The 10,498-nt window shown below is 48.5% G+C and overlaps 1 protein-coding gene across 2 annotated transcripts; it reads left to right on the plus strand.

Moving 5' to 3' along the window:
- Positions 1 to 5,415: 5,415 nt before the first annotated feature.
- FKBP11 (FKBP prolyl isomerase 11) lies at positions 5,416 to 10,491 on the plus strand. 2 transcript variants are annotated; one of them, XM_045873514.3, is made up of 6 exons: positions 7,175 to 7,431; positions 7,611 to 7,676; positions 8,043 to 8,130; positions 8,412 to 8,445; positions 8,814 to 8,884; positions 10,255 to 10,491. In XM_045873514.3, exons 1-6 carry the CDS (start codon positions 7,309 to 7,311, stop codon positions 10,470 to 10,472), a joined length of 600 nt encoding a protein of 199 aa, XP_045729470.1. In that variant the 5' UTR covers positions 7,175 to 7,308; the 3' UTR covers positions 10,473 to 10,491. The 2 variants fall into 2 exon arrangements, with proteins under 2 accessions (XP_064447404.1, XP_045729470.1); XM_064591334.1 differs by lacking the exons at positions 8,043 to 8,130; positions 8,412 to 8,445; positions 8,814 to 8,884; positions 10,255 to 10,491 and adding exons at positions 7,865 to 8,005; positions 8,168 to 8,402 and having other exon boundaries at positions 5,416 to 7,431.
- The last annotated feature ends 7 nt before the right edge of the window (positions 10,492 to 10,498 follow it).

The following is a 10,498-nucleotide window of genomic DNA, read 5'->3' on the forward strand; positions in this document are numbered from 1 at the left end:
TCTCTCTAGACTGCTCCTTCTCTCAGCAGAGGGGTAAAGGGTACACTTGACAGGGGGAGAGTGAGGTTATGGAGGAACTTAGGCTTATTTCTACACTGCTTACTACTTTCCATCATACTCTGGAGGGGAGCCTGAATGAATTGGGCACCAGGAATGCAAGGGCTTCGTGACTTTGCTCTTTTAGTTGTAAAGGATTTCATTCTGTTCTTAGCCTTGTTTATCACCTGTTGGTAGACATTAGGGACTTCATTGGCTAGAGGACCCTGAACTTGGAGTGACCCACCCTGTCTCCACTCTCAGATCTCCCTAGCCCTGTGCAATCAGGTGCTTCCGGTTGGAACAGGGTCCCCTCATCCATAGATTGGAGTCCCCTCACCTATCTAGTTTTGGACTTTGGCAGTGGTAAACATGAAGGGTAAAGGTCTGGATGGTGTAATGAACTTGATCCTCCTTACAGCTATGGCCCTGTATCACCTCTACTTCAGGCATACGGTTCCCCATTGTCAGGATGCCAAGCCTCATCCAGAGATTCCACAGTGTCTTGAGGGAAAGGACAAGCCTTTGCCCTCCCAGCCCACTCCTGCCACTACTCTCTTCATCTCCTGCTACTACTGTCTGGCCCCAGGAAAAGAAAAAGATGGAGCATCCCCTTCCTTTGGTGGGTGAGGTCTTGGGGAGCTAGGGAGGCCTTCCCCACTCTCACCACTTTCTTAAGCTTTGGGGACAGAGACCTTCCCATCTTGATGTGGAAAGGGACAGGATTTAGGCATACAGTAAGTTTGAGAGCCCCAAGTACCAGTGTGAAATAAATCATTTGTATTCAGTTACCTCTGTGCTCCTCAAAAGTCCTGCTTGGTGACCAAGGTTACTGATAAGAGCACCTTTCCCAAGTGCTTTATTTATACATTAATAAGCATATTCCTTCTAGTACTATAGCCCCTCATAAGATAATGGAAAGGACTTTAGCTGGATGGCAGGTCAGTGGGTGTCTTTTGACCCCTGAAGAGGATGACCTAGTCCCTTTTGTCCCTCAGTACTCCCATTTAAGATGCCAGGAAGGAGGTGGGGGGAGCCCTCTTGTGGCAGTTCGCTTAAACTTTCCAGCTTCTTTTGAGGGCACATGGTGGGATGGGGGAGAGACTTAACCTGGAAGATACATGTTCAGCATCCAGCTCTTAGGACAAATAGCAACCATATCTGCCCAGAACTTGGAATAGCTCTTCAGTTATGGTTTGACAGAAGACTTGAGGCCCAGGGTCTACTTCAGAATAATTTGGGCAAGGGAGTTTCCAACATGAGCCTGGAGAGAACCAGTGGAAGGCCTTGAATTTGTCTGGGTGGGATGGAGGACAGAACTGTTCCCTTCATTTCAGAGTTTGGGGACAGTGACAGGGAAAGTGAGTGTGGTATGTAGGAGTTTCTCAGACTTGAGGTATAAGGTCTGAAGGCTCTGAGGGTTCACTGCATCACTTCTAGTTCAAGTGCCAGATTGGTCAGAGCAGAAAAAACAGGTATTTACTTAGTACCTTTTAGGGTTTCAGACCTGTGCTAAGAAGGAAGTCAAACCACTGTTCTGATGGAGAGACCTGGGAATCCATTTCTGGGATGCTCTGAAATCCTTTGGGATATCCATCCATAGTGCAGCATGTGGGTTAGTGAGAGTTGGGGAATAACTGTGTGGAGGATACCCCTCTGCTGCTGCTTGGTGCACAGGGTGGTGTCTTTGGGCAGGCAGTCATAGTACTAAGAACACTTCTTTTCCAGTTCTGAAGGGTGTGGAGATAGGAGGGCCAAAGTCCAGCTCTCTACTTTCTAACCTGGTAACTGGAGGAATAGAGTAAGTATCCTGCTCGTCACTGGGGAGCAATAGGATCCAGAGACCTTCCTTCCTCTGTAGGTTTTTCAGTCTAATTGGGTTTCCTGGCCCTGGCTGCTGGGATTGGGTAAGAATGACCCCGAGTTCCTGAGCAAAGGGAAGAGAAGGTTAAATCTGAGGAAGTGCAAACCTTGGGAAAGGGAGCAGTGCAGTGGCTGGAGGTCTGGAAGTGAGGAACTTGGGTCAGGACTATACACCATCACGGCTTGAAGGTGAGTGTCTGCTTGTGTGTGTCACTTTGGCCATGAGCTGCAGAAGAGAGTGGGCTGAATGAGGGCATAACCATACCTAAAAAGAAAACATTTTGTCATCTAAGGTATACATGCCCTTGAAAATATGGCATTAGATTTTGAATCCAAATTTACATATGCTGACTCACAGGCTTTTTGTTTATTAAGTCTGTTAAAAATAAACAGATTAAAAATATTTAAAAAGCAGTGCCCTGCTTACTGTCTGGCACATAATAGGCATTCAGCCTTGATGAATGAATAAACATCATTGTCCTCAACCAAACTGGACCTGGTGGGTACCCTGTGAGTCCAGGGGGCTGTGGTAGAGTTTCTTCTACTCGCTGACAAGACACCTTTGAAGGTGGAGGCCTTTCTAGGAGTGGCCCTCTGATTTCAAACTTGTGCCTCCAGTCAGGGTTGTGCCAGCTTCCCTACCTTTCCCAAAACCATCTCACCTTCCTCTGTCCTTCAGGTTCCTCTTAACTTGATCCAAGGGGAAAGCTCCTTCCTCCCGGTTCCCTTCTGGGCTCAGGTGGGCTTGTGCTGCCCTATGTGGGTGATATTGTTGTCTTAGTTTTGCCCGATTCCCATGCCGCCCCCCCCCCCAACTCCACCCCTACTTCCCCTTTCCATCCCGGACAACGCCTCAGACCTGGACTGGGCAGGAGCTTTCCAGCTTCATGACACTGTTGCAGTCAGCCCACGCATCAGAGCAGTGTGCACGGTCACAGCTTTGCTCAGAAACCTTCAGTGGCTTCCCATGCCTTTGTCTGACATTCAGGCTCTCCACAACCAGTTCTTGCTTCCCTCTCTAACTCCCTCTCTAACTCCCTCTCTCTACTCCTTCTGCTGGAACCCATTACTTTAGCCAAACTGGGCCACTCATTTTCCCCAAATAGCTGACATCTGACCTGCTGCCTTTATCCCCTTTCTCACTTTTTTAAAAATACCACTTTTCTTTAAGATCTACAAAGCTGCCCGTGACCTCTCTAATCACAAGGACTCTTCCCTCCCTCTTTAGTTTCATTAGCTCAACTCATTCAACATCTCCCACACATTCCCTTGTATTCTTATATATTGTGGTCATTCATTTAATATTTAATTTTAAAGTTTATTTTTGTAACCAAAATAATTTTCATTGCAGAACATCCAAACAAAACATAAGTATACAGAGCAACATGTGGAAACTGTTCCCCTCTACTTTTCTCACTCCCATTCCCAAGGTAACCACCTGTGGCTATTTAGTGTGCCTCCTTCTGGTAGTTTCTTTTTTAAAGAGCTATACCTCCACACATTTGGGGAGGGGTTAAGATATAAGTGGACTCCTTTCATATCTATTATTCTTGGTTTTTTAAAATTTATTTTTAAAAATATTTGTCAGAGAGCACAAGCAGGGGGAGCGGCAGGCAGAGGGAGAAGCAAACTCCCCGCTGAGCAGGGAGCCCGATGTGGGACTTGAGCCCAGGACCCTGGGACCATGACCTGAGCCAAAGGCAGACACTTAACCGACTGAGCCACCCAGGCTCTATTCTTGTCCTCCTCCTTGCTTTTTTTTTAAAAAAACATAAGGGTATATATATTTGTCTTGGAGGTTTTCCAAGTTAGTATAATTATATATATATTTTTTACAGATTTATTTTTATTTTAGAGAGGGAGAATATGAGCAGGAGGGGCAGAGAGAGAGAATCTCAAGCAGACTCCACAATGAGCGCGGAGCCTGACTCAGGGCTTGATCTCACAACACCGAGACACGACCTGAGCTGAAACCCAAGAGTTGGATGGATGCTTAAGCAACTATGCCACCCAGGCACCCCAGTATAGTTAGATATTTTTAATTCTATTAAAAGTATCGCATAGCAAAAAGAAAAAGTATTACATAGCATAATATTTATTCAATATAAAACACATCTGTCTAGAATCTGTTATACGGGGGGGTATTGTGTAGCTAGTACCTAGGGGACTCCAGGCATGATCGTAACCTTGTCCTTGCCATCGGTGAGCTGGCTCTTTAGAGATAGGGAGAAGTGGGGCATACACAAACAATTGCAACACAAGGGAAAATATAATAATGTCCCCCAGTGTATGCTGGAAGTTCAGAAATAAGAAAAGTGGGGCGCCTGGGTGGCTCAGTTGGTTAAGCGACTGCCTTCGGCTCAGGTCATGATCCTGGAGTCCCTGGATCGAGTCCCGCATCAGGCTCCCTGCTCGGCAGGGAGGCTGCTTCTGCCTCTGACCCCCCCCCTCATGTGCTCTCTCTCTCTCATTCTGTCTCAAATAAATAAATAAAATCTTTAAAAAAAAAAAAAAGAAATAAGAGAAGTGACTTCTAAATAAGGGAATCAGGACTTTACAGAGGAAGTAATATTTCAGCTTGGTTTGGAGGCAGCTTGACAGGTGAAGGAAGAGCATGAGCCAGGGCACAGAGATGGAAACACATGACGCAGGTTCATCTGATGCCAGACCACAGTCCGTGAGCAGGAAGAGGATTTGGTTCAATTCATAAATGTTTATTGACCCATCTATATATCAAACACCATACTAGGCAATGAGTATAGAAATGAGAAAGATGAGGTTGCTGTCATTAAAAGGACTTCAATTTAATGGAATAAAAGCCAAGTTTGGAAAGGCAGACTAGGACCAGATGGTCAAAGCTTTCAACTGGCACGTCATGGAGTCTGAATTTTATTCACTGGGCAATATGGGGCCATAGGCTCCATGACTGGAGCTGAGCAGATAGCAGCAGTGTACAGAATGGGCGGAAGTAGGAAGAGGCTGGGGATGAGGGACTGAGAGTGCTCTCTGTCTGTCTTTTTTTAAACCAGATAGAAATTCATTTCTACCTCAGTTAAAAAGTGTCTGGTGATAGGCAGTCCAGGTCTGGAATGGTGGCTCTACGGTTATCTAGACGACTTCTTTTTTTTTTTTTTTTTTTTTTTTGAAGATTTTGTTTATTTAGGGATGCCTGGGTGGTGCAGTTGGTTAAGCGTCTGCCTTTAGCTCAGGTCACGATCCCAGGTTCCTGGGATCAAGTCCCGCTTCAGGCTCCCTGCTTAGTGGGGAGCCTGCTTCTCCCTCTGCCTGCCGCTCCCCCTGCTTGTGCTCTCTCTCTCTGACAAATAAATAAAATCTTTTAAAATTTTATTTATTTATTTGAGAAAGGGAGAGTGGGGAAGCAGACTCCCTGCCAAGCAGAGAGCCCCATGCAGGACTCAATCCCAGGACTCCAGGATCATGACCTGAGCCAAACGCAGACGCTTAATCCAGTGAGCCGCCCAGGCGCCCAGGGCTTAGGCTTCTTTTTGCTTCACCGTCCTCACACATAGCTTCATTCTCATGGTCACCTCATGGTCTGATGTGACTGCTAGAGTGTAATTCATCTCCTCTACGTTCCAGGCAGCAGAACAAAGGAAGGGAAGGAGCTTGGGGAGAGGAGGAGGAGCACACAATGACACACTTCTTAGCTGAATTAATTCCCTTTAAGGAGCCTTGCTGGAAGTCCAGGACAATATTTCCAACACTTACGTTTATGTCTTACTGGCCAGAACTTAGTCCCATGGCCTTATCCAGCTTTAAGGAAGACTTGGAAATGTAGTTTTGTGTTTATTATTATTTTTTAATTTGAGGTATAATTTGATGTATAATTTGCATGCAGTGCAATGCACAGATCTCATATAGTTTGATAAGTTCTGACAAATGCATACACCCATGTAAGCCACCTCCCTATCAAGATACAGAACATTCCATCATCCCTAGAAATTCCCTTGCCATCCTGCTGAGGAGACTTTCAACAACTCCAAAGAGAGAGGTAATGAGGGCTTAATTAGGGTAGTAGCCCTTGGAGAGGTGGTGGAAGGAGAATCCAAAGGAGACTGGTTGATGTGGGAGATGAGAGGAGAATCTAGGAGAATGCTAACAGCAGAGCCACTAACAGAAACTAACAGAAAACAGAAAATAGGGAATTCTAGATTGTTACAGATGGGATGGATGGAGAAAAAGGAAAGAGTACAGTATTGGGTGTGTTGATTTGACGTGCTGGTCAAACATCCAGGTGGAGATACCCAGTAGGCAGTTGTATCTAGAGCTTGGGAGGGCATTCAGAGCTCAATGGCATCAAATACGAGAGAGATGCTAAAGAGGACAAGGGACCAAGAAATGACCCAAGAATTTGGTGACTGAGCTCACTGATGACTTTCTGAGGGAGCAGAATTCAGATGCCATGGCCTGAGTGGGCATTGAGGGCTTAAATCGTACAAAAGGGGACTGGTTGCATTGTCTGAAATAATTTAAAACCCCTTTAAGAAACTGAAATCCTTGGGGTACCTGGCTGGCTCAGTCTGTAGAGCATGAGACTCCCATCTTGGCGTCAGTTGAAGCCCCATATTGGGCAAAATAAAAATAAAATCCGAGGTCCTTGCACAAACAAATGGGTTATAGGTAGCTGCCCTTTTTACATGCTTGCTGATAAAGGAGGAGGGATATGTTGGTGTCAGGAAAAGATAAGGCATTCACCCATCCTTACAGGAAAATAGCTCCTGGCTCTATGAAATTAGCTTTCCAAAGAACAGGGAGATGAGACAGCTCCCTGCCTCCTATGACCTCCAGAATTCAAGCTGAAGGGCTGGAGGTGGGAGAGGGATGCCCTCTTTAACAACTGCTGGGTGGGGTGGGCCAACCAGACACTGCCAGGACAGGTGTGAAGAGACCTATATCTTCAGAGGAAAGAAAGCAAACACGCTGGACTCAGGCAATCCTGGGCTTGAATCTTGTCTCTGTCGCCACCTAGCTAGAAGACCTTGGGCAAGTTACTTAACCTGAACACCCAGCTCCGCATCTGTAAAATGGAGACAATTATGCCTGCTTTTCAGGGTGGTTTTGAGGATTACAGAAAAGTGACTGGCACACAGTAGGTCATCGTAAGTGGGTGCTATTAAGTGATCCAGCCCCTCGCTATGGGACAGAACGGCTAACGGATGGGTCCTAAAACGCGACCTTCGATCTTAGAGGGTAGGGAGGGCTCCCGGCGGCCTCCTCCCTCCAGGAGGTGGGGACAAGGTGGAGGAAGGGCTGCTGGAGGAGGAGCTGCAGCGTCGCGACCCGCCCCGTCCCGTCCAGTCCGGCCTGGGCGCCGAGGGAACCGCTGTCCTAGCCGTCGCCCCCTGAGCAGCCTGTCCTGGTGCCCCGTGCCTTGGCCCGCGTCCAGTCATGACCCTGCGCCCCTCACTACTCCCGCTCCGTCTGCTACTGCTGCTCAGTGGGGCGGTGTGCCGCACTGAGGCTGGGTTTGAAACCGAAAGTCCCGTCCGGACCCTCCAAGTGGAGACCCTGGTGAGGAGAGGGTGTCCCGGGGCTGCGGCGGCTGGGCCTTGGGAGGGAATGAGGGGGTCCGAACGAACCTGGGAGCGGGGAGGAGAGCGAGTGCGGGAACTGGGCAGGGGAGTGCCGGGTGCAGGGGCAGGAACGGGATCTCTGGAGGAGCCTGCGTGACTCCCTCAGTCCGATCATAGGTGGAGCCCCCCGAGCCGTGTGCGGAGCCCGCTGCCTTTGGAGACACGCTCCACGTACACTACACGGTGAGGGATCTGGGGGGCCGGGTCGGGGCCTGGGAGGGGGCGGCGCCCTGCTGGAACACGTCAGTGTTGGCTGCGACACGTGGCAAGCGGTGCGGGAGTGAAGTTGGAGCTCTGGGGTCGGCGAGCACGTGGCGGGGGTAGGGGCGCTCCTCTTGCCTGCCCATTTCCCTTCCCCGCTTTTCCGCCAGTTCCGCCCCGGTGCAGAGAAGCGGAGGGTGGGGAGAGCTCCGAGAAGTGCTAGCCCTTTGGGGCTTCCTGTTGCTTTCTGCCCAGAGGGGACTGCTGGGCTGCAGCTGCGAGGGGGGTGCCGCCGCCGCCCGGGGGCCCAGGTGAGTGTGGTGCGCTCCTGCTGCCCTCTCCCCACAGGGCAGCCTGCTAGATGGACGCATTATTGACACTTCGCTGACCAGAGACCCTCTGGTTATAGAACTTGGCCAAAAGCAGGTGATCCCAGGTATGTGACCTGCGCCTCCCATTCTATTTCTTCCCAGCCTAAGCCCTTCTTCGCCTCCTCAAGCCCTGAAATACATTGGAAATGCCCCCCAGGACTCTACCGGTCACCTCCTGAGGTTCAAATATGGCTTCTAACACTCCTTTTGCCCCATGCCCCACTGGCAACCAGGGATTTGAGCAGTGGGGAGCTCAGTTGAGGGTCGTAGGGAGCCTTAGATCCTCCTCTCCTGGGATTTGGGGAATGTAGGTAGCTTCCTGTTCAGTTGTGTCTTCTTCCTCAAGGTCTGGAGCAGAGCCTTCTAGACATGTGTGTGGGGTGAGTATCTGGGCAGGGGTGGGCTTGGGTACCCCCTTTGCACGGGGGGAGGCTTACTTTGCTATCCTTGCTCCTAGAGGAGGCAGAAGAATGTGTGATAAAAGCTTTGCACTGGGCAGGTCCGGGTCATTGGGACCCCTAAGAGCATCCAAAGCCACTGTGCCTATCTGACTGTGGGTTTTGTTGGAGGAGTTGAGGCATATGGGGGGACAGAGACCTTTCCTGGTCAACCTGCTTGGTGCTCAGGTGGGAAAGTTCATCATTTGGAGTGAATATCCAGAGAGTTTTGCTGGTGGGGCTGCAGATGGACTGAGGCTGCGGGCCCACCTGGTCCCACCTCTAGCTGTGATTCACATTCCTTCCCTCAGAGAGAAGCGAAGGGCAATCATTCCTTCTCACTTGGCCTATGGAAAACGGGGATTTCCACCGTCTATCCCAGGTAATCTGACGAGGCCTTTCTCTCTCAAGGCAGTCAAAATACCCAGGCCCTCAGAGCTCTGTCTGGAGCTTGAAAAAGTCTAAATCCAGTTTTCTGGAAAGGCCAGGGGTGGCTGGGGCCTCCTTCTGCAGGGCTGCTTTTTTCCTCTTCAGATCACCAACAGGGACTAGAGACCTAGAATCTGTTAAGGCTACCTGGCTTCCCTCTGGCAGAAAGCAACTTTTTAGGGAGGAGACACCTACTTGAGCCACTTGGGTCTGTTGCCTCCGCTACCCCTTCTCAGAACTCTAGACTTTCCTGCCTTTTCTTTATCACCACATCTCCACCCCTCCTTTCAGGCTCCCCCAGGGAGGAGGCAGTAAAAATATTCACAGTCAAGTAAATCAAAACAAAGCAAAACAAAAAACAACTTTTGGAAGCCAAGTCCACCCTATAACTTTAAAAGCTATCGGGTGCCTGGGTGGCTCAGATGGTTAAGCGTCTGCCTTCGGCTCAGGTCATGATCCCAGCCTCCTGGGATCAAGTCCCGCATCGGGCTCCCTGCTCCTTGGGAGCCTGCTTCTCCCTCTGCCTCTCTCTCTCTCTCTGTCTCTCATGAATAAATAAATAAAATCTTAAAAAAAAAAAAAAAAAAGCTATCAACAGGTCACCGGACAGATTTCCTAAGATGCAGATCTCTTGTTTTGGGTTATGACAAATGTCCTATTAGCTAAAATTTTTGTACTTCAGATTATTAGGATAAAAGTTCTTATCCTAGTTCCAACTTAGAGGAAGAACCGCAAAGAGGGTCATGGGACTAAAGAAAAACTCTTTTACCCAAAGCTCTGTGATCTCCCCATTTCCAGTGTTTGCATTTCTCCCTGACTCACTCCTCTTCATTCACCTGCTCCTTACTTCTTAAGCCACCTCTTTCGTCTGTGTTGAAACATCTATGTTTTCTAACAGTCACATTGCATGTGCTCCTTGGTTGGTGACATTTTAAAATGTCTAGGTTAAATCCAGTTAATTTCAGCCCTGCAAAGATTCTATTGATGTGGCTATTTGGAAATGGGAGTACAGTTAGTATAGAGGTTCTCTCACTTATCACTGGCAAACAGCCTGTATGTCTTAGATCCACAGAAAGTTTCCCTGTCCTGTCATAGACTTGTCACTGAACACAAGCCACACTTGGAGATTTGGGGTAAACATAACTATCAGTAGAGTCTGCTCATAACCCTTCTCTACTTTTGTCTAAAGGAACTCAACATGTTTAAATCTTGTCAGCTTCATAGTTTTTGCTGTGGTGTGGCCTGCCCTCCCTGTTTTCATTTAGATTCTGAGCCCTGGATAAAATGCAGAGATTCTAACCCTCAACTCCTCTCTGCCTTCAGCGGATGCAGTGCTGCAGTTTGATGTGGAGCTGATTGCACTGATCCGAGCCAACTACTGGCAAAAGCTGGTGAAGGGCATTTTGCCTCTGATAGGCATGGCCATGGCGCCAGCCCTCCTGGGCCTCATTGGGTATCACCTATACAAAAAGGCCAACAGACCTAAAGTCTCCAGAAAGAAGCTCAAGGAAGAGAAACGAAACAAGAGCAAAAAGAAATAATAAATAATTTTTAAAAATTTCTCTGG

This window comes from Mirounga angustirostris, unplaced genomic scaffold (genome assembly GCF_029215605.1).
Source record: "Mirounga angustirostris isolate CCGP_5_RB_7025 unplaced genomic scaffold, mMirAng1.0.hap1 SCAF_5, whole genome shotgun sequence".
NCBI classification, from domain to species: domain Eukaryota; kingdom Metazoa; phylum Chordata; class Mammalia; order Carnivora; family Phocidae; genus Mirounga; species Mirounga angustirostris.

Bases quoted from the DNA above. Each gene is read 5' to 3' on its own strand.
- FKBP11 (XM_045873514.3), top strand. From the start codon at position 7,309: ATGACCCTGCGCCCCTCACTACTCCCGCTCCGTCTGCTACTGCTGCTC. The intron at 7,677-8,042 runs GTGAGGGATCTG...CTCTCCCCACAG, and splicing joins CGCTCCACGTACACTACACG to GGCAGCCTGCTAGATGGACG. The intron at 8,885-10,254 runs GTAATCTGACGA...CTCTGCCTTCAG, and splicing joins ATTTCCACCGTCTATCCCAG to CGGATGCAGTGCTGCAGTTT.